Below are 26358 nucleotides of genomic sequence, written 5' to 3' on the forward strand. Positions count from 1 at the left end.
AATTTTAATAAGAAACTAATGCTTTATGCGAAGTAAGTTTTGTACAGAATCATGTACATGTACATTGATCAAAGGTCCAGGTTATTGAGACCATTTGGTTAATAATCTCCAGGGTCAACCATGCCCTACTACTGGTGCCTGCATAGGAGACTACTAAACACAAGATGGGCATATAAGTTGCCTTTCACCATAATTTTGTTGGAATTCATTTGACTGTTAAGTTGGGGTGTAAAGTGTGACTATGCATATGTGGTAACAAGTTCCCCAAAAATTATTGTGTTCTGGGCAACTTATAGGATCCAATTCCTCAAATGGCATGGATCGAGACATGTGCTCGTTTGGGAAATGTTTTAAAGGGTTTGCCCAAAAAGGGTGTGTATGCTTATTAAGGTGTTCCAATATTATTGTCAGATACAGTACACAACTGTTGATTGTTTTGTTTTTTGGGGGATGGGGCGAGGTCTTATAGAGTTAGTTATCTTTTAACTTTATATCTATTTTCCTTGCATGTATTTCATTCATTTCAACTCGTAGCAGGGGAGGATCCAGGACTTTTTCTACATAGGTTAATTTTTTAAAAGAAGGATTCTTATTTTTGCTTGAAATGGGAAACTTAGTTTTCCACCGAAATTGCACTATCTAATAGTACATTGAGATGGATACCACAAACAGTTTTGTACCGCTTCATTTTATAAATGCACTATGATATGTACCACAGTATACCACGGTTATATCAGAGATCAAAAATTTAATTTTCTTGGGGAGGGCCCTTTGTTTAAAAATTTTTTTTACATTTTAGGCTTATAAATAGCTGTAAAAGAATACCACATTACATCCATTATATTATTGGAAAAATAATTATCTTGATAACAGAAAATATCTGGGCTTAAAAGATAATCACATCCTCTCCCAATACAAATGGTCAGTTCCATATAGTAGATAAATTTGCTATGTGTATATTAACTGTCGTATAAATCGTTATCTTAAAAGCTATTAACTAACGTGGGATGATTAAGTTTACACTATAGTTGACACCCAGTGAAAGACGTGCTGACATTAAAGAGCATGTTGATAAAAACAGTAAGCATTGACACTGAAGCATACAATTTACTGGCTACGATACTGATATAATAAGATCAGAGACTCAAAAGGTGCTAATACGTGGGGCAAGATGTTCATCAGAGAGAGCCAGTAAACATAAAATACACTGACTAAAAAACAAGAAAATATTTGATGGACTAGAGAAATTAAATAAAATTACATACAGAAAACAACTGCTTTCCTGAAAATCTTAAAGGAATACATATATATAAAACTTTAACATATGCTAGTGAATAATAAAACAATTGTTTTTTATTTTCTTCCTACCCTTTATCAGGACATTAAGTCCCCAGTGAGAGCAATTGCCACTTCATGTTAACAAGTGGAAGGTCAGGAAAAAATAGACTGTGATCCTAGCCTGATTCCAAAGTCATATCCAACATACAGAATATGTTTGTCTTTTTTCCTAGGACTTGTGTGCTAGTATGTGTCAGGACACTCAACAAAACTTGCCTTTGTTTTTTACAGTTAGGCCCATTTTCTGCTAAACATATCCTTTTCAGTGTGGTTTTAGTAATTTTCTCCCCAGTCCTTGGTCTATTTGTATGAATCTAGAAAAGCACACTCACCCAGATTGATTGAGCGGACCTCACAAGTAGTGAGCCCAGTGGAGGTGTACCCCAACGTGCAACATCATCTTCCCAGCATCCAAGTAGGTGCCTGACCAGCCCTCCTTTGGGAATTATGTTCAGTTTCTGGGTCCTATCTGCAATAAAGGAAAGTTAACCTCTCCTTTCATGGACTCCGTTCTTTTCACCAGTCCAGACTGGTTCATGTAAGTGAAGAGGCATACAGCCTATTATGGAAGGGTGCAGTTCAGAGGGGGGAAAATAAGCAAAGTCTGAGTTTCTGTTCTCAGATTTTTAGCTGTTGAAAGAAAGTGGAACATTTTGACTTATAATCAGTCTTTCCGCCTTAAACAGATTTCTTCAGGAAGATTATTTCAAAATGGATACTACCACCTTGGTCAGAAACACCATTGAGCCCAATGATTGAGCAGTCCCCATTCATCTTTATGATGTATACGTTTAAAAATTGCTATCTAACTGGTCCACAGGAAATACCTCAGGATTTTGTCAGGGCTAGTTTCTTTTGGATTTTCCATTTTGCCTCTGATCACCCTAAAGAGCTTTTACCAGGGTGATGGATGAAATAGTATGGTTCTCAAGTGTCCAGCACTTTGATGACTGGTTGGTGCACAACTTCCCAATGATTGTGCTGGGCTTCGCTAATGTTACAAATTTTGATTTTTTTTCTTTCTTTCTTATTGGCGATAAAATATATTCTCAGGTGATCTTTTGTTGACAGTAATTTTGCCTGTTAAAACTTAATACAATCTAGGCTTTGGAGTGGAGAACTTCAGAAGCACGATAAAAGGAAGCCACAAACTTCTACTGATACTTTGTTCAACAGTTGTTTGATGTTGCTATCACAATAACAAATGGGCATTTCTTCGCTTCTCTAAAGTTGACCTTTAGTTTTGACTTCAGTGATATATGCAGCCTTCATCAAAGCAAGCTGACTACAATCTTCAATAAAAACAAAGCACTTTCTTTAGATGCAGTCAGCACCGAACTTGAATAAAAGCAATGGAATCTGGTCAGTTGCAATTTTAACATGTTTATGATGCTGTGACAGTATCCTTTTTGCTTATGATTACAATCTCTTCCAACCACTCCGGTGGCCTAGTGGTTAGAGTGTCTGCCTTGGATGTGGGAGGTCGTGGGTTCAAACCCCAGGCCTAGTCATAACAAAGACTTATAAAAATGGTACGAACAGCTGTCTCACTAGGCACTAAGCATTAAGAGGTCAGTGTTAGGACTGGTTGGCCTGGTGTCAGGATAATTTGACTGGGTGGGACATCATGCTACATGTCTGTGGCATGATGCCCCAGTGCTAGACATCACTATAAACTGGAGCCCCGAGTGGTCTAAAACGCTCTCTGTTATGGATCACTGCCATCTCACTTCTGTCTGCGTGGGTTCGAGTCTAGGATTTGGCCAATGTGGGTATGTGAGAAAGCTTGCCAGTAGCTTCTCGTGGGTCGGTGGTTCTTTCCGGGGTTTTCCCGGGTTCTTCCTCCACCAATAATACTGGCCGCCATGCATAGTCTATAGTGTGATGAAAAATGCCATTAAAACCCACAACAACAACAATCACTATAAACTATCACGCTGCAGACATTGTAGCGATATGACTGAAAATTTGTTAAAGCTACATTAAAAATCCAAATCACACACACAATCTCTACCAATGGTATTGCAAAATGCTAAATAAATTTCCAGTCTTTTGAACCTATAGATATATGGCCATTAAGTTAATTGAAGGTGGGACATCTTGCAAGGATGTTTGTTAGACTTGTTAATTTATTCACATATTTTAATTTCCCTATGAATAACCTCATCCCCTTGGTAGCCTCGGCAAGATAAGTTTTCTCAAGCTGACCAAAATCTAAGCCATTTTAAGTACATGTACATGCAGCATATAAACTGCAACTATACAGCTTCATTCTACTGGAGACAATGAATATCATAGTGGATTGTTTACTGAAACATTTGTTGACAATGGGATGTAGATCAGAGAGGACTCTAATTTTTTTATATACGTGTTATGTAGTTTTTTTAATGGGATGTGAGTGATAAATGAATTTTCTAACGTGATCTATATTCGAATTCATTAATTTTTTATATGCATGTACAGTACTTTGCGTATTATGGATTGTACTACACAAATATGGATTGTACTACACAAATATAAGTTGTCAATATACAAGTGTATATCTGGCCGGTTTTGTCTTCATTTAATCAAAATTTCCATTGTTTATTCTCTGTGTAAATCCTACTCAGTGGCGACAGATCACCTCTGACAAATTTCTCTTGTATGCACCCACCCACCCCAAATATCTCAACATCCACCTATGTTGATAATATCACCTTCGTCCCAAGAATGAGTGTATTAGTCCCTCAGCAAGAGGGATCTTTATTTCATGAGAATTTAAAGCCCGTGAGGTTAGGACTATTATTGCATATTTGGCCTGCTTTAATCACACCTCTTTGGATGAGTCATAAGAGCTGCTTTCTGAAGGCCTCACTACCTTCTCCTCCTTTTATCTTCAGTCACTGGCACACGAGAGCAAAGGAATTTTCTTATTAGGTCCAATCGTGACAGCACTTGTGGACATACCATCTACTATCTTACAGTATGGAATACTACTGTAAGGGTTAGTGCATTTTTCTCGCAACATTTTTTTAAGCTCATCGGCCACTCTTATAGCTGGTAAATTAAGTTGTGTTGTTGTAGCGGGTATTGTATCACTACTACTAAACTGGAGCAGAGTTGGGTGAATTATGTAATACTCGCCTGCTGTTGCTGCAAAGATTCCGTTTTTCCACCGTATTTTGATGCCCAGTAGTCTCAGTCAGAAGAGAGAATATTGCATATGTTGGCTATGACAGAGGCATCAGACTCGGATTGTCTTCTATTCTTTACTGGTCTCCCAGTTGCTAACTGGAGGAGGAAATAATTAGTTTGGACGGGAGACATGTTATCCCAGAAAAGGGTAGCAATGCAGTAGAAACATGCAAATATTTTACATCCCAAAATGCTGCAGTTTTTTATAAGTAGTAAAGTAGAAGTCAGAAGGACCAATTATCCCCCTTGTGAATCTGCTCTGAACCCACCACAGTACATCTTTCGCAGAACAGCTTTCATAGCTGATCAAATTTTGTCGATCAATTTTAATTTTATTTCTTTTTTCATCATATGTGTGACTAAAAAATACATCCTGGGGTAGAAAAAATGCCACCTTATACGAGATGAATTACCAATTTTATACTTGATTCCCTTTTGAAAAAGTCCTGGAACCAACCCTATAGAGCTTTTAGCAATTTATAATATTGGTAAATAATATATACAGTTGCAATGTTAATCTTGACTGCATTAATCTTTGTTTATTTCATAATACAAAGTTAAGGAGAAACCTTACAATATATTTAATTTATTTCAGTTTGTTTCTTCTGCTTGTTCTGAGTTTTTATAGCCTGTTAAAAATCGTTTCAATAACACTGCAGGCCACAATTATGGCCCGAGTTCATGTATTTTTACAAAAAGGACATCGGATGTTGTCTCTTAATGAAAGAAGGGTAGGGCAGTTGAGCAATTGTAGAAAATTAGATGAGACAGATTATCAGGAATTTTCTCGCTTTTCACCGTTATATTCTGCAAATAATTAGGAATTGGAAATTTTGATAAAATTATTTGATGCCTTTTTTCACTTTGTCTAATAGGGAATTATGAGATTTCAGGTAAGTCTTACATTCAGCACAAGCTGAAATTATTTTAGTTTTGAGTTAACTGGTTCTTTTTTTAACTGCAACAGAAGTCTATTAATTTAATTAAAAATTATTTAATTAAAAATTATTTTATTAGTAAATAAATGTTTAAAAATATATAAATTTTTTAAGATGAAATACTAGTTTCCAGGTATCTACTATCATTATATTTTATTTAGGCAAGTCTGTTATAGCCTTGTAGTTCCAATTGCCTCGGGTCGACTTAACAGATTTTTCCATTGGCCAGCAGGGGCAATTGTCTGGATGCTGCAAAAAATCAACTGGCCCTAACTGTCAAATAAAAATGATAACTTTCAGAAAATGTAATTTTCCCTATAGGCCTGTAGCTATTGATATTAACTTGCCCTCCTCAAAACCCACAGGTCACAGCCTGATGGACCAACAGCTAAATTTACCCCCATTATAAAGTACCTCATTATCACAATCCCTAATATAACACGGGTATCATCATGGACCCCATTGTTCTGGTTAAATTATATTTTTCTATGTATATTATCCCAGTGTAAAGTAACCCTGCCCATAACATGATGGTACATTTTATATCTCCCCTGAACAGCGTTATGGTTTAAGACTTGCATTTTTTTAAATAATTATCGCTAGTAAATATTAATAAATATAAAGTGCTACAACACATATAAGCTGCTTTAATTTTAAAATTATATGATTTATTAAACACAATAATAAATTTAAACAAAAAAGAAAATTTATCATATACACCATTGAAATATCCTTTTGTTAGAGCCACATAAAATCCTGTCAGAATAAAATTCCCTTAAAAAGCTGCCATTCTGCTAATAGAGTCTACGTAGCTTTATCCAATAATAATTTAAGGAACAACAGTATTCCTGACCGCTCCAGTGGCCTAGTGGTTAGAACATCTGCCTCAGAAGCGGGAGGTCATGGGTTCGAACCCCGGCCGAGTCATACCAAAGACTTACAAAAATGGTACTAAGAGCTACCTCACTTGGTGCTCAGCATTAAGAGGTTAGTGTTAGGACTGGTTGGCCTGGTGTCAGGATAATGTGACTGGGTAGGACCTCATGCTATGCATCTGCGACATGATGCCCCAGTGCTAGACATCACTATAAACTGCCATACTGCAGACATCATAGCAATATGACTGAATTTTTTTTAAAAGCTACGTTGAAAATCCTAATCACACATAGTCATAACAGTATTCCCTCATTATAATGTCACTGGAAGCCATAGAATATACTGCTTTATAGTAAGACTGCCTTGTAATACATGATGCAGATCATTTTTCTGCTACTTTATAAAATGGGATCTATGACAATAAACTCCATGTAACAGGAAATGTATTATCATGAAGGACTTCGTAATGAGGGAATGCTTTACTGCTTGTATTACGTACCAATATAAGTTTATTGGACAGTCTTAATTTCAGACTGACATATTTACCTGGTTACAAAATGCCGTAAATATACAAGTTAACCAGTCATTAATCTCAGTTATTTTCTAATTTTGGATTGGAGGGACTTCAGTCCCACCACGCTTATTGCATAGATTCCATTTTCTTTTACAATATAATAATTGTAAAAAAATTTAAGCGTCAAGGGAATCAACTCAAATTTAGTTAAAGGATTAGACCAGATAGTAGTTATCTCACTTTGATATTTTTGCAATGATGATAATGCTTGCAATAATAGCAGAATATGATTTTAAAAGAAATTATGGTAATTTCTCAAATAATGTTGGCAGTGTTAATATAAATTCTCAAGTGACTTATAAAGAAAATCAAATTTAAAGGAAAAAAATATGAGGATTATTTAAATTAGTACAAGTATGATCGTTAAGGAGACCTTGAATAGCAATATCTCCGAGTTATTCTCCTCCATCTGATGTTCTGTAAATTAGTATCACTCCAACTCTCCAAGCCACCAGTATTCTCAGTAACTGTAAAATTGTAATTTGATCTTTAAAAATACACATTTATTTGAGAGTTTTGTGTTCTGACTGACATCCTGGTACAAAATGCTGAAAATATACAAGTTAAAAATTATGCATTTTCCCCTCTTATTTCCTGCCTAATTTTTAAAATAAATATGGTGATAGTAAAATTGTTAAGCCAAGCTGGATATAAGTAATTTTTACAGCCACCCATGATGTAAATAAGTGGATAAAAACCAGGCCGCGAGTTATTAGGCCCATGGGCCAGAGTTTGCTCATGCTTGTGTTAAACTGTTCCTTGTAATCATGAAAAATGAAGTAGAACATGTAGCCCTCAGCAGTTATTCCATAGTTAGGACCTTCAGTAATACTTTATCACCAGAAGTACTTGTATTTCCCAGTAATTGTACTCTTTGGTTGTACTTTTAATTGCTGTTGATTGTACTCTGTTACAGTACTTGTATTCCTGATAATTGTACACTTTTCCTGTACTTGTATTTCCTGATAATTAAACTCTGTTGCTATCCTTGTATTCCTGATAATTGTACACATTTGCTATATTTGTATTTCCTGAAAATTGTATGCTTTACATTTTATATAAAATCTAGAGTCATAAAACTATCACACTTGTGTTTTGGCACATCAGTCAGATGTGGGTAAAACGAACAAAATGATACCAGTGTAATAAAAGAATTTAAGTTGCAAAATAAAATGTAATGAAACACAAACTGTTTTATATTTATTGTCAACATTCCACAAGAAGTTAGAAAATTTAATTTCAAATAGAAAATCTATTCCTTGAGAGTGATGATATGTATATAAAACAAGGGAGTTAACTACAATAATTTCATTTCCTAAAGTGAGATCCTTTATATGTGAAAAAACATTCTTTACACGATTGTATGAAAGCATGGTTATATTTAAAAAAGCAGTTTACATACACCACATCATTTACTTTGTAGGCTTATTGCAATATCTTCAGCACACTTTCCATCATTATAATCTCCATTCTATATAGTGTATTGAGCCTTCATGTTCAGAATAATATGCATTCCACAATGAATGTGCTTTAACATAAATGCACTATACTGTGAATGGCCTTGTCTAAATAGTTAATGCCTACCATGATATGGGAACGTTTTCATTTTCTTAGACAGTTATGCTGATCAACAACTCAGTTAAATTTAATGAAACAAAAAAAAATTCAAAAAAATTCAAAATGTAGGGATTTACTAGGGGATTAAAAGAGTTAAATAGTAATTGTTTTATCATGAGATAATTGTATTGTGTAAATCCATATTCCTGTAACCTGCTCAACCCCCCAACTTGACTTTGCCTCCTCCAGGTCGGCTGGTCACCTTTGCACGGGCCAGTTATCTGACATCGAAACAAATATTGTATTTATTCATTGCATAATTTTAATAAGCAGTCCCTCAAACACATTCACACAAATCTCTGAAATATATTTGTACACACAAAATCACACCCTGCATACCAAATCACTTAAATTGTCAACATTGGAGGGTGAACTAATTGATGGAGGGAAACCACAGTGTCATAATTGCAAAAATGACAGTGATGGAACGTACAGGTTATGCTGAAGACTAGAACCATCATTGTAAACTGTTCTGTTCATCGTTAATATAAACATTTACATTGCAGAATTCTGCACATTCCTTCAATCATTGGTTCAAATACTGTTACTGACAGCTTAAGTAAAACAGAATATGAACATGAATGTACTGTACAAGACCGCAAAGTAATGCGGTAGAGCTTGAGAAAAGTGTCTGTATATATGTAGAACCAAAACTACTGACCGCTATTCTCCATGACTAGGTATTTTTTAAAAGTGAGATAAATAATAAGATGTTAGGCCCAACCAGCCTGCTGTTGTAGACCTTGAATAAAGTTTCGTCAAAACATGGATTTCTGAAGTTCCACTGTAATTGTTTCTCTGACAATTTATTTTATTCCAATAAATTTTAATGGGACATCGTCATGTAGTTCATTGGATAAACGAGAGTAGGTTGTCCATTTATTTATACCGAATCAAATGCAATGCCACAACATTAGCACCGTACTTGCAGTTTCCCAGGCAAATTACATATATCGGTCAGTTTGTCCATCAGTCTTTCAGGTCAGAAATATCCAGTACTTGGCATAAACTTGAGGTACAGTTGAAGCTTTTTTGAGATTTTTTAGATTTCAGTTCAAAATTTCTTGCTGACACCAAATTTTGATGATCAAGGGAAGCTGTTTTTTTGCAATAAATTGCATATTTCATCATGTTGTTTACTAATACAGAATCACATTAACTTTGCGTTTTTGCAGGGCAATCCAATTAAGATAAATGCATGATTCACATTAATAAAGTGTCTGTACATGTATCAGTGTTGCGCACTGAGTGCGGTCTCATGGGTTTCCCCCACAAGTTTTAAGCCTTTTTCTCCAACTCTTGTCCCTGGGTGAAAACCAGTACTACAGGAAACACACATTATTTTGCCGTTATTTTCCTATCTCCCTGTAAGATGTGTGCCACCCACCCCTCCAAATGACAGTGTCCCTTGCCCGTGTTATCCAATGTGCAACACTGATTTATTCATCTATCATGTGACATTACATTACATCATGTTTCATCCACAGCAAATTCAATTTTTGCTTCATAACTTTTGAAGGACTTCATGGTTTAAGACAAAATCTGGTATAAGGATTTACATTGGGGAATACATAGGTTGTTGTTGTTGTTGTTGTAGGGTTTAACGCCATTTTTCAGCACACGATAGGCTATACATGGCGGCCAGTATTAATGGTGGAGGAAGAACCCGGGAAAACCCCGGAAATAACCACCGACCCACGAGAAGCTACTGGCAAGCTTTCTCACATACCCACATGGAATACATAGGTCAAACGTTGAATAGAATTTAACAAAGTTGTGTCCCATGCTTGACTTGAAACTTTGCCCTTCAGTTGCATCATATTCAGCGATATAGTTTGGGAATACCCTTGTTTCAATAAAACATTTCTGGTGAGACCAGTGTGTTTAACATAAAGAAAAAATGTTTTGTTCCCCACTTTTGGCAGAAAAAGGGATGATGTTAGATTGAGCTTTCCCTTCTATTGTTTCCAGTTTGATTTTTGCACAATAATTCCTTTAATTACTGTTGGATTTCACCCAGATTTGGTGTGCAGTTAGACTGCGATTAAACCTTGGCCCTGTTTTTTGTGATTATTCTGTGTCAGTTTTAGGCAGAATTAAATCCCCTGATTGCTGGACCAACCCACTTCCACTTATAGACAATAATTTGTATAACTATTATTGGGTTTAAAATTTTGTATATAGCTGTTTTGTTTGGCTTAAATTGTCAGCATTCTGCACCATCATTTAGTGCAATTGATGTCCAGTGATGTTGGACACTCTCACTTTCATTCTGCACGCTAACTCCTTTTGAAGTTTGGATTTCATTCACATTTATTATGCATATTAATATTGATGAGAACATGGACCAGTTCACTTGCCATTCGTCTGTATCATTGTATAGCAGTTATAGCCCCTAATGTCAGAAACCACCCCCTTTTATATCCACAATAAATCCTTTGAATATTATTTTTGGATTTCAAGTGAATTTAGTATGTTGTTTGACACTGGTGAGGCCTTGGCTGAACTCATTTGTCAGTGTTTTTCTTGATTGTTTAGCAGAGTTATATTAACAAATTTTCAATTCAGACCACTTTTGTAAAACTGAACCACCTTAACTATTATTGGATTTCAACAAAATTTGGCATGCTTCTTGATACTGATGACACTGTAGCAGAGTTTGTAAGCTTTCTACATCACTTAGCAGAGTTATAACCCTTTATTTTTCATGATTCATGCAACCTTAATATCATTGAATTTGAGGAGTTGTCTTAGAAGCTCCTTGATTTTTTCACAGAAATCCTTGTATTTCTCAGAAAGAATACAAAAAGAATATAAAACGTTAAAATGGAATAAATTATGACACTTTTTAAATTTGTATGTTTTTAAATGGTTATTTTTATAAAAAAATTAATTGGATGCAATTTCTGGATCAAATAACATAAGACATGATTAGTTACCTAATGGAGTACCTCCCTTTTCTGCAGTAGCATGCTTGTTAGTTTTGCTCTAGTTTATGCAGTGATAAACAGTTTACCATTGGAAAAACTTCATTTTCTCTAAGAAAAGATAATTCTTGAGAATTGTTGGAAGCAATCATAGAACCATGTTTTCTTTCCTGCATGGAAAATCCTATGTTTGATTTGAGCTGAATTTGGTATGTTATATGACATTGATGAGACCGTGACTGTCCGCATTTTTTCTCATCCCTTAGAAAGTTATTGCCCCTGATTTTCAGTCCCACCCACTTTCGTTCCTTTATAATAACTCCATTAATTATTACTGGATTTAAGCTAAATTCAGTATGCAGTTTCATTTTCATGAGACTTTGGCTGGCTTTAGAATGTCATCATTCAGCACTGTGTCATCAAGTTATTACCCTTGATCTTCAGACACAGCAGCTTTATATTGAGGAGTCCATGAACATAGAGGGGACAGATCCTGGAATTCACTCTTTTCATTCCAAAGCATTAACCAGCAGTATCAATCCCTCTTCTTCTATGAAAAAGAAGAGGACAATATTAGAAATCAGCATTTCCATCAATGCGGCCTCAGAGAATCAATACTAATGACTGTTTTAATCCTTTAGGATTTACCACCATTTTGAAAATTGACTCCTCAATGGTACCTATATCAAAGGATAAATTCCAATGGATCACTCAAAAATTTGATTGCCTGCTATTTGATCTGATTATAACTGACATTTCTCTGTTCTCATGAAATTTTCTTTGTATAACTAATGAACCTTGTTTCAGTCATTCAAAAAAATCAGTACAGGTTTTCAAGAAGTAGGTGAAAAAGTGTCTGAATTACTGATCACTTTCTGTTCCTCTAAAGGATATATTGCACTGCAGGCATGTTCTATTGCATCACATAAACATTAATTTACATATTCTTGTCTTGTATTTGTACCTGCATCAGCATGGTGACATATAATCAGAAAATAATATCACTTTTCTGGCAACAGTAGCATTGCTGTTAGTGTCAGGGTTCATATTCTGTCTTAAAGGAGGATACGTCATTATTTGAGTTGGCAGCAAAACGTCATGTTCCACAGAACTCTTTTCTAATCAGGACGGTTTAACCAGGATTGATCTGGCATACCATTAAACCTTGTACATTACTTACCTATTGTAAATGACATTAAACCTTGTACTTAACATACCTGGTAGCTGTTGTAACTGCCATTAAACCTTGTACATAACGTACCTGGTACCCATTGTAAATGCCATTAAACCGTGTACATAATGTACCTGGTACCCATTGTAAATGCCATTAAACTTTGTACATAACGTACCTGGTACCTATTGTAAATGCCATTAAACCTTGCCCATGTCATACCTGGTACCTATTATAAATGCCATTTAACCTTGTACATAACATACCTGGTACCTATTGTAAAGGCCATTAAAACATGTACATAACATACCTGGTACCTATTGTGAATGCCATTAAACCTTGTACATAATGTACCTGGTACCTGTTGTAAATGCCATTAAACCTTGCACATAACATACCTGGTACCAATTGTAAATGCCATTAAACCATGTACATAACATACCTGGTATCTGTTGTAAATGCCATTAAACCTTGCACATATCATACCTGGTACCTGTTGTAAATGCCATTAAACCTTGTACTTAACATACCTGGTACCTGTTGTAAACGCCATTCAACCTTGTACATAACATACCAGGTACCTATTGTAAATGCCATTAAACCTTGTACTTAACATACCTGGTACCTATTGTAAATAAAAAAAACATTAGGATACAAATAATTCATTATGGTTCTAAGAACTGGAAGTTGTCATTCTGATAAGCTTTTTACTTATATGAATTAGTTTCACATATAACAATATATAATAATGCCAGCTAGAAATAAATAATGTAGATGTCAGATTATTGTATTATTTGGGTAATAAGTCAATGGAAAAACTAACAGTGATGGGTTTTTTCACTCTTTTTATTCTTTTACATGTGAGAGTGGTGTATAAGACAAAATTATGATGATTATTATTAGTGAGAGCATCTAAGTTTCCTTTTAAATATCCAGTCCAGTCAAGAGTAAGCTATTTTTGCTAAGCAAGTCATTACAGAGTACTAGTTATGGGGCAGTAATTAAAAACAAAAAAGCAAAAGCAGTAGAGAGAGAGAATGTATGTCAATAAACTTGACTTTCATTGTTGGAGTAATCTTCAGGAATGTCATAAATATTTTCTGCATGGGGTGTAATTTAATATTAGGTGAAGGGATTTCCTTTTTATGGAACTTTATTATGTCTTGTTCATTTTATTACTAATGGGTATATTGTTTCACTGGAATCTGGTATGTGTGGTATTAATTGCATGACAAGTCCTTTTAACTTATATATCATAGATACCTATATAATTTTATTGGTCAATATTTATAATAATAGCACAGAGAAATTACCGTAAAGTTCTTGGTGTAAGATTTAGTAATGATTGATAATTTACAAAATAGTCTGTTTAAGTTTGCTAATGTTAAGTTGATTATATTCTTTGTTTTCTTTTTGCCATGCGTCATCCACCTGTTTATGACTTATATAATAATGTTCTCCATTAGATAACATAGAAGACAAGCACTCTTTAATTTTTCTGTATTACAGCCATAAATAATATTACTTAAATAATAAAAACAGTACATTTGTTGCTAATGTAGAGCCAAAAGAAACTTTACATTTATATGGACATTGTACAAATCACATGACCCATTATGACTAGTCAAAAAAGTTACACATATTACCAAGCATAAATTTGTCGATTTAAGCAAAGCTAGCAACCACATTATCAAGGAACTTAAAGTTTCTCAGCCATTGAAAATGCTTTAATGTGACAGACTGTTTAATTTTGTGCTAATATATGTGTTTTTTGTGCGTCTATAAAATATCATGGATAACATTTATATTTGAATTGTACACATTCGGCTGCGATCAGATAGATCCAGATTATAGCCACAACATGTAGCTCCAGGCAAGAGTCATGGTTGCTCAGTTGGTGAATTATTGGACTCGTAATCCAAGGGTTGTGGGTTTGATACCCACCCCAGGCCAACTGGAGTTAGCTGACTCTGTTTGTCACTGGGAAAGGCACTTAGCACCTGCTTCCTTGTCATGTCATAGCCAGTAAATTGTTCAAAGTGCAGTTAAAACCACAGTCTCTTTTAGGCAGTAATAGAACCCATGAAATGCACTGATTTATCATTGAGTCGGAATATATTTGCAGGAATGAGGCGTATTGGTCAAGTTTTAGAAACAAACAAAATCCAAATTGTTTGTTCTGGTGGCACTCGATTAAATATATTTACCTATTTATAATTACTGTAAGATAATGTAGGTAGTACTAGCAGTTAGAATTAATCACAATGTATAGTTCTCTCTCTGCTGATTTTTTATTCATAATGACCATAATACATGGTATAATGATCACAGTGGGAAAATTGGACCTTAAAAGGGTGGTAACAACTCAACAGATGCCAAATGTGTGGCATGATCACAGGAAGTTGCCAAAATTCCATAGAACAATTATGCACAATTAGCTGAGTTTGGAACTCCACTGGTACATTGAATATTCTCATATTTGTGGCATATTTGAAGGTGTAGTCAACTGAAAACAAAGGGGTGCTGTTGTTTACTAGCTGCAGCTTTTGATCTGACTTGCACTGGCAGATCACTCGTGACATGTCACCTATGAAATAGAGCTGGGTTATAAAAGGAACAAATACATATCAAATCAAAACTTTTATTGCATTAAAAACTATGTTTTCAGTAAATACAAAATATAAATACAAACACATGTTTTTATGGATTTGGATGAATAAGGAAGCAATATACTTGCTAGTAAACATCCACGGCAAGCAACATTGATTGACCCTTTTTCATTGTGGTGAGTAATATTTAATTTTATGCTTCATAATTATTAAATTCCATTTAAAGTTAATATATTGTGTAAAATCAAATGAAATGATGAATCGTATCATACAGTTCTATTGTTCTAGTATGCTAAAATTACCCTGCTTATAATGCTGAGTTAAGCATATATCACATTTTTATCTACAGTGGTCATATACATGATGATCTCATGGACGGCCAGTCAGCCATCGTCTGTTGTCTGTCCTTACATTAGCACAAATTTGTTATTGCACTCCTCCTAAACTACTTCAAGGATTGACATTAAACTTTGCACACACATTTATCCCATGCTGTGGTTGGTCCAGATGAAAATGGTGCTGTTGGACTTCAGTACATCGCCGCAGTGGCCTCCTTGCACATCTTTTCCTCCTTGCATATCTTTTCACTATTCATCCTGAATGGAAGGTCATATAAACTTTGTGTTTTCATAAAAGATTTGCTATATTATCAGGTTTGTCCTACACTAAATTGGTGCTGATCTGTTATTAAATGTGGCCACCAACACAGCTGTTTTGAAAATCTTGTTATTGCCACTCTTAAATTGAAAGTCATATCAACATGATGTTTTCACCAGAAGACATCTTGTGGTGTCCATTTCATCTTAAATGGTGACAACCTTGAAAATCTTGTTGCTATGGTTATGTCTACACCTGATTGGTCCTAAAAGGAAATATTCAGTATGGCGGTCACTATGAACATCATGAAAATTGTGTTGTCACTAAATCATCTTTATTAGATCATTCGATTAGCATAAGGTTTTCACCAAAAGTTTTATACGGTAATGGTGTCTGGTGTGTGTTGAATAAAATGTGGCAACCGCTGCAACTGATTTGAAGAATATCAGATGGCCTTAGCATCCCAGAAACTAAAAAGATGAAATGGTCTTATCTAGAATTCCAGTAAATTGTTTTCAGATAGTATATCATCAGTCAGTTCTAGAGATTCTTGTTTTCACAGAGAAAGGGCACAAATAGGCTGTACAGATTCACTTCAGAGCTAGACTGGTAAATAAAAGCTTGGCATATCTCGTTTTATCACTGAAGACAATCATTAATACATGGAAATCTTTAATCACCACCATGAAATTTGCAAATGTAAATACAAATCATGCATTAGGTGAGATTTTCTTTTTAAAAAATAAATTCTAAATAAATAGCACAACATATGATAAAATATTTGATCAATTTTGAGATGGTCCAAAAGTCCATAATGGCAACTTGAAGATTTGTTTAGTCACTTTTGTCTTCACAGTTATTTAGTACATCACTAGTATGTATTTAGTTACTACATATATACCACTGGAGCTAAAGTTAAAAGTCCTTCCCTTACACATCCCAGCTTCCATCAGCACCTATCTTGTCATATTTTGTCTGCGTCATGCAGCAACATTTCTGCCACCAATGCTTTTTAAGGTCTAATATGCATCAAAATTGAAATCCATTGTGTGATTATTTGTGTAGGACAACGGATAATGCAATTTTCATTTATCAACAAAATTCGCTAGTGCCCTCCTCACCCCACCAAATGTTAGACTAAGTATTTCACAGAATTTGAGTCTCCTTTGTACCGTTTTATCCTTGCTGATGCTGCATTCAATGGACCCCATCGCTTGGGACTATCACTGGAGAGTATATATATCTTTCTTAACCTACAGTATTTGCTTGAACGTTATTAGAGCTAGTATTTTAACGTTAGCCTTAGATATGTCAATTGTATCATATCGTGCACTTAAAAATGCACCCCTGCTAGATATGAATCATATTTTCAGTAAAACTGTTGACATATATAGGATAATTCAAATGGAAATATATTCAACTGACCAAAAATAATTTTTTAAAAAGTGAACCAGTAATTTATTTCATCTGCTTTTGGATTAAATTTCAGCAGCTTCTGAATATTCATTTCAGACACTATAATCAACAGGTCTGCCATTTTCTGCCTTGTCATGAAGTCTTTTCTAGAACTGAAAATTGGGAGGGGATTACCCCCTCCATTTAGAAATATGGAAATTTTCAAACATTTGGTTCATTTTCTCAGAATTAGTATGAATCTTGAATTTTTTTAATTGTAGAATAGACACTGGAAGATTAGTGTAAAAAAAAATCCAAAAGTGTTTATTGCACAATGTCTGCCCCTCTGCATCTTTTTGCTGGATTGACATTAAATTGGGAGATCAGGAGATAAGATACAACCTGAAGTTATTTAAAAAAATACATGTTTATTGATATTTTTGACATTTGGAGGTGGGAGGAAAGAGTGACAAACATGTATGCAAGCTCAGGAGAAGTATCCCAACTAAATCGCTGTATTTTTCAACACCCTGGTACTGTGGCTTCACAGAATGTGTCACTGATCCAAATCTGTAAATTCAACAATCTTCATGTTGATTGACAAGAATCAATCTTTTGTACTTAAGAATATTTCAGCTTTTATATTCTTGTGGTTGCAGTGGAACTGTTCCTTCCAGCTGGTAAAAAGAGACAATAAGATGGCTTATACATTTTTTGCTAAAACAGAGGAGATGAAAAGGAAATGGATTGATGCACTTCGCCTAGCACAGTAAGTTTATTTGTCCTATGTTAAATACAGTGAAATTTCTACAGCTCCAAAACCCATGATAGCTTGATCAACCTTGCAGTTCTGGCAAAATTTCTTTAAACATGTTAGGGAAAAAAATCCTGATGGCTCCAACACCTTTCCCATGTTCAGACTGGATCTTGTAGTCTAAATTAAGAATCAGGTTTAATTAGTCATTCTGATGAAAATCTCGAAATGTACGAGTAACATGCCATGCTAAATGATATTTGCCTATGAAGCAGTGTAATCAAAGCAGGTTCTTTGTTCACAGAAATACAGATAATGAGTAATGTGTTAGTTTCATATCATGAACTTTTGCTGTCTTCCTTGTCGTATACTATATGTCATTGCTGTATTCCTTGTCATACATATTCTATATGCCATTATTTTATTGTTATGCAAGTACTATATGCCATTAAAATGTTGGTATTTGGACAACTTTTTGAACCTCTGCTGAGTCGTACCAAAGACTTACAAAAACGGTACTAACATCTGCCTCACTTGGGGCTCAGCGTTAAGTGGTTAGTGTTAGGACTGGTCAAGCTGGTGTCAGGATAATGTGACTGGGTGGGACATGATGTAGCATAGTTGCGGTATGATGCCCCATTGCTAGACATCACTATAAACTGCCACACTGCAGACATCATAGTGATGTGACAGCAAAATTTTTAAAACTACATTGATATCCAAATAAAAAACACGTAAGATATGGTAATTTTGAAAGCAACAAAAAGGGCTTTGATTACTGCTTTGGAAAAATTGCAAATAAAATGGTCTATCATGATAAGTACAGTCAAACTTGGCTACAGCAGCCATCCGTGGGGAAAAAGACAAAGGTGGACTTTGTTGACAGGTGGTTTCTGAAGGCAAGATTAGCCCTCAGACTTTGTTCATGTCAAATTATGTACTATAAAATGAATAACATTAGCAGTATTAGTAGTGGTATTATCATCGTTGCTATTGCACACGTTTTATTAGCAGTTGTAGTCTGCTACTATGATGAATGTATTTAGTTTAGCTATTTTACAACAAAGAAAGAAAATTAAGAAAAACACATAATATGTGATATTTGTATTAAATATACTAAAACTTTATGATAATTTTGTTACTTTTCAGAGACAATTCTCAACCAGCAGCTGGTCCTAATTATGTGATGCACACTTTCAATGAACCAAAGGAATGTGATTGTTGTGGCAAACTCTTGAGGTACCAGAATTTACAATTTATATATCCATGCATCTTTCTGTCCATCTATCACTAAGCACCCACTGTAACCAGAACTCCCTCTACCCCAATTTGGAGACAATGTTCATATTATTAAGTATTTTGTTGCTTGAAGATTAATATATAGCGGTGTCAATTCTTGAATGCATACTTATGTGAAAGGGGGAGGATGGATGGTGAAAGTTCAACTTTCATAGGCAATTTGGAATTTTCCGTATAATCTGAACATTGGTGGAAGTCTGACAATTAAGAGTTTAACATTGTTTTTTTCTGAGTTTATTGGGGTATAAACTGTCAGTTGCCAACTCACACAGCAAATAACGCTCGAAGGATGTTATGTAAGCTGTATGAGTTGGCAGCTGACAGTTTATACCATGATAAACTCAGAAAAAACGTTAAACTCTTATAATTGAAATTTCAGTTATTTGTTATATTTTGTTTGCATAATTAAAAAACAGAAATCTTAATTGAGCATAGTAATGCATGTTTGGGGTTTTCTGTTACGTAGCTATTCATAGCACTTGGGATTGTCTTGCTTTATCGTAACAAGGTCATCATAATACCAGTCCTTCAACCAATGAAAACCGAATTTATTCAATTTTTTTTTTTTAAATTGTTAGAATGATCTTTTCCTTCATTGCCTACTTCGTGTCTGCCTTCACTGGCAGTGTTTATCTTATGCTGTACACGTGACTCTATTTATAGACATGGGTATTCTTAGAAAAGTAGTTCTCCTTACAGTTCATACAGAAATAAATGCAATTCATTTTGATCACGTGGTAACATTCCGACAAATGGAAATGTTACTTTCCTGTACCAGCTACTGGTATTGCAATTATAGCATTTTTGGTGTTCATGTGTATGCCCATATATTTGTATGTCCACACCCTCCATTTGGAAGTGGGGGCCCCGAGTGGACGAGTGGTCTAAAGCGCTCACAGTTATGGATTACTGCCATCTTACCTCTGTCTGCATGTGTTTGAGTCTCGGGCTTAGCTAATGTGGGTATGTGAGAAAGATTGCTGGTAGCTTCTCGTGGGTTGGTGGTTGTTTCCAGGGTTTTCCTGGGTTCTTCTTCCACCAATAATACTGTCTGCCATGTATAGCCTATCTTGTGCTGAAAATTGGTGTTAAACCCCATTACAACAACAACAACAACCATTTGGAAGTCTTTTATATGGTCACTTTCTTAAGCACAGTTGATATCTTGTTACTTATGGACATCCCTGATGTGTACATTGCTGCAGTAGGCATTTGTCGACAGTTTCAAAGGAAAGAAATTTTTGTTTACAAAAATCTTACAAAATATATTGTTTTTCATTCAAACTTTTTATTGCAAATGTTCACATACTGACTTCAGTTTTCAACAAAAGAATGAGTGATATGTGAAACGTTTATTTACCTATTTTAATCTCTTTTTAAAAAATATTATGCAGATAGATGCATATTTTGGGACTTTTTTATAAGAACAAATGGGTCCAAACTTGGCTCCATGTTACAAGCAGGCTGTTGAGTTATCTAGGCATGCTGAAATGAGGAATCAGTGTATGTTGTTAATTTTCACTTAATATGTTTTTATATCTGTTTGCTCAGTGTGATATTGAGAGAGAATTTTCTAAAGATATTCGTGTTTTTCAGTTAATATATGAGAAACACACTTTGAAAATTGGAGAAAATCAGTGCTATGACAGCAGGATGTGATTGATCATTTTGGCCACCATTTTGAAATTTCATACAGGACGATATGCCATTCAACAAAGCTCAGATGTCTTCCATGCAAATAGTGCATGACAGTATCCATACTGAATGCATCACAACTTGATATACAACGATGTGGATATGCAGAGTATGGCCATCTGAAATATTAATGAAAATAGCACCAATTGGGGTCGGGGGGGTGTGATTCTCAACCTTGCATCTAGCTAAATAAAGGAGGGGGTGGGGACATAATTTTCTAGAAATAGGAATTTGCCAAAGATATAAAATAAGGGTATACAAATTTTTCACATTTGATAATTTTAAATCATAAACTGTGTATATGTGCATCCTAGAATCACTGATGAATACATTTTAGGATGGAAAGAAAAGAAAGTCTGAAAGAAAAGAAACAAAATAGAAGGAACATTTTGTTTGCAGTCGATGTTTCCTTCCACTGAAAAGTGTAATATATTGGTGATTGTCAGCTCATCAACTTGCTTCTTGCATCTTTCTGTTGCTTTAGTTCAGTACAGTGGTCACCAATGTTTCAACACATATTTTTATTTCTTTTCAGGGGTGTGATATTTCAGGGTTACTTGAATCCAGGTTAGTAGATTTTATAATAAATATAACTCATTGTCCGGCATTGTGCTGCCATTTATTTGACTTGAAGTAGCAGTTTAGAACACCAGATAATTGTGGACAAACATCTCACTTGTACAAAAACAAACGAGATGTTTGTCCAAAATTATCTGGTGTTTTGGATTACTTCCTTTTATGGAAAGATATTCAGATCTCATAACATTGGTCAGTACTAGACTTGTTACTTGTTGTTTTATTTTTTTCATTCCATATTCTATGAAGGGGGGATATAATATTATGTTTGTTTACAAATTAATTTACATCTCTACACAACAGCTTTTGAAGACAATATTTTTTAGAACAGAAACATTTATGTTGACCTCACCACCATTTTAAAAAGGGGAATTACCTTGAATATAGGAAGGATTTAATGAAGAAATAAAGGTTGGGATTTAAAATATAAAACGCAGTTTCTCACACATTCTGTTTATCAATATTTCCACGCCTTTAAAATTGTTTGATTATGTCAGGTTTATGATAATGATTATAGAGAATGGTTAGGAGAACTATTTGCCACATGGTAAAACACACTTTCCATACCTTCAGACATTGCATATGTCATGCTGCAAAGTTTTCTTGTCTTTCAGAAACAAAGAAAGCTGTTCATAAGGAATGCATTGGCAAACCACCACCAGAGAAAGGTAAGAAATTGTCAATATATACCTTAAACTATTCTAGTCGATTCTTAAGTGTTCTGTATCTTTCTCATTAAATTAGTGTTTCAGATTTGGTTAAGTGCTTTGCTCACATGGTCAGTTGTATAAATATTCACATTTGTACATTTAGCATGCAGTGACAGGAGTTACACTATTTGCACTAGTTCAGATGTAATTTTGAGTAAAAAATACAAACCTTGATCAGAGTGTTAATTGAAATTCAGTGAGACCATTTTAAGTGATTTTTCCAGACTTTAGTCTCAAGAAGTTTAGGTAGCACAGTGGTTCTGCACTAACAACAAAATTCCAGTCCTGATGCAATCTTCAGTACCATCATGCAAGTGTAGGTGGTGGTTCAAGGTCGTGGTTTTCTACAGATTTCTCTGGAATCCTCCACCTTTGAAACCACAATGCACCCACATCTAAGCCATTGAGAGCATGTTGCATGGCTCAGACAACCTTGAAAAGTCCTTGATTTTGAGGTTTTGTCTTGAAGGCTCCTTGAAGAGTGTTCTTTTATATTTGTATCGTTTATTGCAGTAATAAACAAAGGAACATGGAGAAAGTTCAGTTTTGATATGATAAAATACTCCTTTAAATCTTTTGGAAGCCCTTGAAAACTTGAAAATCAACTCTGGCTATATAAATCATGGTCACATAATTTCATAGAACTTGTGCAGTTCACCTCAGATAGCAAATGAAACCATAGTTCCAACAACCTTGAAAAATATGTTTGTCTGGGGGAATTAGAACTGCAAAAATATAAATCACCTTTAAATCATATGACTCACAACTTTATTGTAGTAAGATACTTGGATATTTGGCTCTACCCGGTCATAGGCCTGTTGTCCATCATCTGTGTGTCCATTGGCAGTGAAACTTGACACACATTTATCCCAAAGTCTGGTTTGGCCAAAATGAAAATAGAGCATCTTGGATATCAGTACTACTATCACACAAAGCTGTCTTGGAAATCTTGTTATCATCTTGCCTCAAAAATGGATGTTCATATCAACATGGAGTTTTCACTAAAGGACTTCTTGTTATATCTGTGTGGTCCTAAATTAAAACAGTGCCTATCTTATGTCCAGTGTGGCCACCATGGCAACCATCTTGAAAGTCTTGATATTGCTACTACTCCTAGATACCGCTGAATGAAAAGTCGAATTGACATGGGGGTTTTCAAAAAGAAGACTATATTATCTACTTGGAAAACTGTGCCAGCCTTGCCTCAAATAAGTCACTAATTCTTCTGAATGGATGATCATATCAACATGGGTTTTAACCAGAATTCTTCTAATGGTGACCATTTTGTCTTAAAAGAAAAAGTTGCCATCAAATATAAATGTTGTGGCTAATGTGAAAATCTTATTTGTCAAGATTTTTATCAGAGGTGATTTCAACACTCTGCATTTAAAAGGATGAAACTGTCTTGTCTTGGATTTCATGAAATTCTTTTTGCCCATTTGAGCATCTGTCGTTTCAAGGTATTCTTGTTTCTACCTATAAATTTCCTTGAAAAACAACTCTAGATCTGTACAAACAGTGGAAACTTAACAAAGATACATTATGCTTGATTTCATCATGTTTTTGTCAGAGTTCCTTCTAAATGGAGAAAGATCTAAAATAGGGAAATCCTTGGTATATACATGACAAACTGTTGCCGAGGCACTGAGTGTATTTACATGATTATTCAGCCATATACCCCCTCTGTCTTAATATAGTAATGTTGTCTCTATTTTGGGACACAGTTGTGCACTAGTTATTGAATGAGGATCGTGTGTGTACATTTAGATATATATATATATATATATATATATATATATATATATATATATAGACACACACACACACACACACACACACACACACTCTCTTTCTTCATCAAGTTGTAGTCCAACTGTCATCACTGTTATTGAAAAGAAAAATGAATCCAGTAGCCATGTTCAGAATATATTAATGCAGTCCATCTGATACACACCTGAGTATGTGTAATCATTTGAAAGTTATAATTTCATTGATACTTAACTTCTGAAATCTATGCATTCTTTTCTCTTCTTTCTTTTCAGTTCCTTCTGTCCCACCAAGATCACTAGGTATGAACTTTAGAATTTTATCAAATTTTAAAATCAGAGGAAATTCTAACATTAGATTTGACACAGTACTTCGCATTTTGGTAAGAAAGGAAAAATATATGTCTGTATTGAGGTATTCATATCAGTTATCATATATGGTATAAAAAAAAGTTAGTTTCAGTATTCAGGGTTGTGTATGTGTATGTGTGTGTGTGTGTGTGTGTGTGTGTATATATGTATGTGTATATATATATATATATATATATATATATATATATATATATATATATATATATATATATATATACACACACACACATACATACATACATACATACTTTCAGCATTAAACTGTCAGGGTCATATCAATCTGTGTAGTTTTTATGTTTTGAATGTTGTGAAATCAGAGTTTACCGTATATACTTGTTTATCAGTCAATTCAGGTGCAACTGCACACTGCTCAGACCCATATCATCCATCACATAATGCGCTGGTACGTCTCAGTGTATGCAATTTGTTAGGAAATATCAGTAGAACAAACAGTATAAACTCTGATCTGCCAGCAGATTATGTGATGGTAGATCATAGTCTTTGTTTTTTTGCAGTTTTATACAGCTTATAAGCAAGTTTATACAGTACTTTATAGGTTCAGTACAAATTCTGTTTCTTCTTTGTCTTTATCATTGGAATTATTAATACTGCCTCTGCATCCCCCTCATAATCCTTGTCCCCTATAATCTTTAACTCTCTATAATCCTTGCCTTGTATATACCTTGCCCTTCTATAATTCTTGCCCTCCTATAACACTGGACAACAAATTTTTACAAAAGTCATGTTACTGAAATAAAATTAGTCAATTCTTATCAATTTTTATGTGCTGAACACGAATATGACAGTCAAATTGCAAAATTGGCTCTAGTTTTTTTGTAATCTGCAAGAAATTAATGTTTACATAACGAAATGCATTCCAATAGTAAAAGGTCAACTGTAATAGCCTACCTATAAAAAATCAAGTCATTGACTACATCTTAGATTTCTTCGCCTGTCTCTTGTACAGCTGTTCGGGAGCATCTCTGAGGAGTGTCCAGCAGTAGTCAGCCAGCATTGTAGTGGACCATTTTCCCTGGTATCTTTGTTCCATTGTTGCGATATCTTGATGAAAACGTTCGCCGTGTTCATCACTAACAATACCACAGTTGCTAGGAAAGAAATCCAAATGGGAATGAAGGAAGTGAATCTTTAGAGACATATTGCAGCCAAGTTTCTTATACTTCATCAACATGTCTTCTACTAGTTCCTTATAGTTTTCTGCCCTAACATTTCCGAGGAAGTTTGTAGAAACTAGGCGAAAAGCATTCCATGCTTGTTTCGCGTCACCTTCCAGCAAGTTGTTGAACCGGTCATCTTTGAAAAGCTCTCGAATCTGAGGACCCACAAAAACTCCCTCTTTAATCTTTGCTTCGCTGAGTCGAGGGAATTTTTCATGCAGGTATCGGAATGCTGGCAAAGTCCGGTCAATGGCTTTCACGAAGTTCTTCATCAAACCTAGTTTGATGTGAAGGGGTGGTAGCAAGATTTTCTGAGCCTCAACCAGAGCTGGGTGTTGGATATTCTTCTCTCCAATGGCTACATTCTGCCTGTGAGTCCATTCCTTCCTCATGTAGTGCATTTCCCTTGCTCGGCTATCCCACTCGCATAAGAAACACATGTATTTTGTATATCCTTGCTGCAGTCCCATTAAAAGGGCAACTACCTTCAAATCACCACAGAGGTGCCAGCTGTACTTGTTATACTCAATGGAATTCAGTAGCTGCCTTAAGTTATCGTATGTCTCTTTCATGTGGACAGCATACGCTACTGGAATAGATGGAAGAATGTTTCCATTGTGCAAAAGCACAGCCTTGAGACTCAGTTTCGAAGAGTCCACAAATAGTCTCCATTCTTGTGGGTCATGAGTGATTTTTAAAGCATTCATGAGGCCCTCAATATCGGAACAGAATATCAGATTACTTTCCTTTCTGAAGAAAGGCTCCAATTGCTGGTGGCGCTTTCGATATGCA

General features: G+C 35.0%; 1 protein-coding gene across 13 annotated transcripts in view; it reads left to right on the plus strand.

Moving 5' to 3' along the window:
- LOC149778535 (proto-oncogene vav-like) overlaps positions 1 to 26358 on the plus strand; it is a 220624-nt gene that overhangs the window by 128213 nt on the left and 66053 nt on the right. For 11 of the 13 annotated variants that reach the window (XM_089939423.1, XM_089939418.1, XM_089939430.1 and 8 more), the window contains 6 exons: positions 5388 to 5405; positions 17876 to 17985; positions 19120 to 19209; positions 21500 to 21531; positions 22155 to 22208; positions 24293 to 24319. In XM_089939423.1, coding sequence (XP_089795549.1) covers positions 5388 to 5405; positions 17876 to 17985; positions 19120 to 19209; positions 21500 to 21531; positions 22155 to 22208; positions 24293 to 24319 — 331 coding nt within the window. The remainder of the gene's footprint in view (positions 1 to 5387; positions 5406 to 17875; positions 17986 to 19119; positions 19210 to 21499; positions 21532 to 22154; positions 22209 to 24292; positions 24320 to 26358) is intronic. The other 2 variants (XM_089939420.1, XM_089939424.1) reach the window with 1 other exon arrangement.

Source organism: Sinohyriopsis cumingii, chromosome 17, assembly GCF_028554795.1.
Source record: "Sinohyriopsis cumingii isolate HCF-2022 chromosome 17, ASM2855479v2, whole genome shotgun sequence".
Taxonomy (NCBI): Eukaryota; Metazoa; Mollusca; class Bivalvia; order Unionida; family Unionidae; genus Sinohyriopsis; species Sinohyriopsis cumingii.